At 34.0% G+C, this 750-nt stretch overlaps 1 protein-coding gene across 1 annotated transcript in view; it reads right to left on the reverse strand.

Moving 5' to 3' along the window:
* SNTG1 (syntrophin, gamma 1) overlaps nt 1-750 on the reverse strand; it is a 481,189-nt gene that overhangs the window by 312,417 nt on the left and 168,022 nt on the right. The window contains exon 7 of the mRNA XM_006901168.1: nt 251-353. Coding sequence (XP_006901230.1) covers nt 251-353 — 103 coding nt within the window. The remainder of the gene's footprint in view (nt 1-250; nt 354-750) is intronic.

Raw genomic sequence — 750 nt, forward strand, 5'->3', positions numbered from 1 at the left:
GTATTCTATATAATACTTAGTTTTAAAAGAAATATTCTTTTTCAATCTTAACATTGTAAATAACCCATGTGTGTTGATTCACTTCTTCTGTATAGCATTTCTTATCTTATCCTGGGAGCTAATAGAACACTTTGTGACATGAATTACTATTTGTATTAAGGCAGGAATAACAAAATTTAAAAGCAGACTTCTGATTACTGTCTGAAAATAATGGATATAAATGTTTTATCCATTGCTCCTAAGTGCTTACATGCACAATCTTCATTCAACAAGAGTTTGAGGAAAGCAGGTGCCCTTTTTAAAAAGGATACTGTTAAGGTAACTTCTTCTCCAGCATTCCGAAGAACTTGAACCTAAAATAAAATTAAATTAAAATATTACTACTAACTGAATGTTTTAAAAAATTTATGTATTATTGGAAACACAAGAAATGATCAGTTACTTTATCTTTCTAGATTAAGAAAGGAGGAGTAAATAAATTATCTTAATGATAAAGGAGTCCTGAAGTTGTAGTGTGTTAAATGTGCTGCTACCTGAGAAAGGTGAGTAGTTTCTTCCGTTAAAGATTTATGGGCTAAAAAGCCCAATGCAGGATTGCTAAAGTCAGAATCAACTTTAACCAGGTTTGAGTTTGTTGTTGTTGTTGTTATGTGCAGTCGAGTCATTTCCGACTCATAGCGACCCTATGCACAACAGCCCTAAACCCTGCTCTATCCTGCACCAACCGCACCGCCTCTGACACACCCATCC

The sequence above is a fragment of the Elephantulus edwardii genome, unplaced genomic scaffold (assembly GCF_000299155.1).
Source record: "Elephantulus edwardii isolate Elephantulus edwardi_28Jun2011 unplaced genomic scaffold, EleEdw1.0 scaffold00313, whole genome shotgun sequence".
Taxonomy (NCBI): Eukaryota; Metazoa; Chordata; class Mammalia; order Macroscelidea; family Macroscelididae; genus Elephantulus; species Elephantulus edwardii.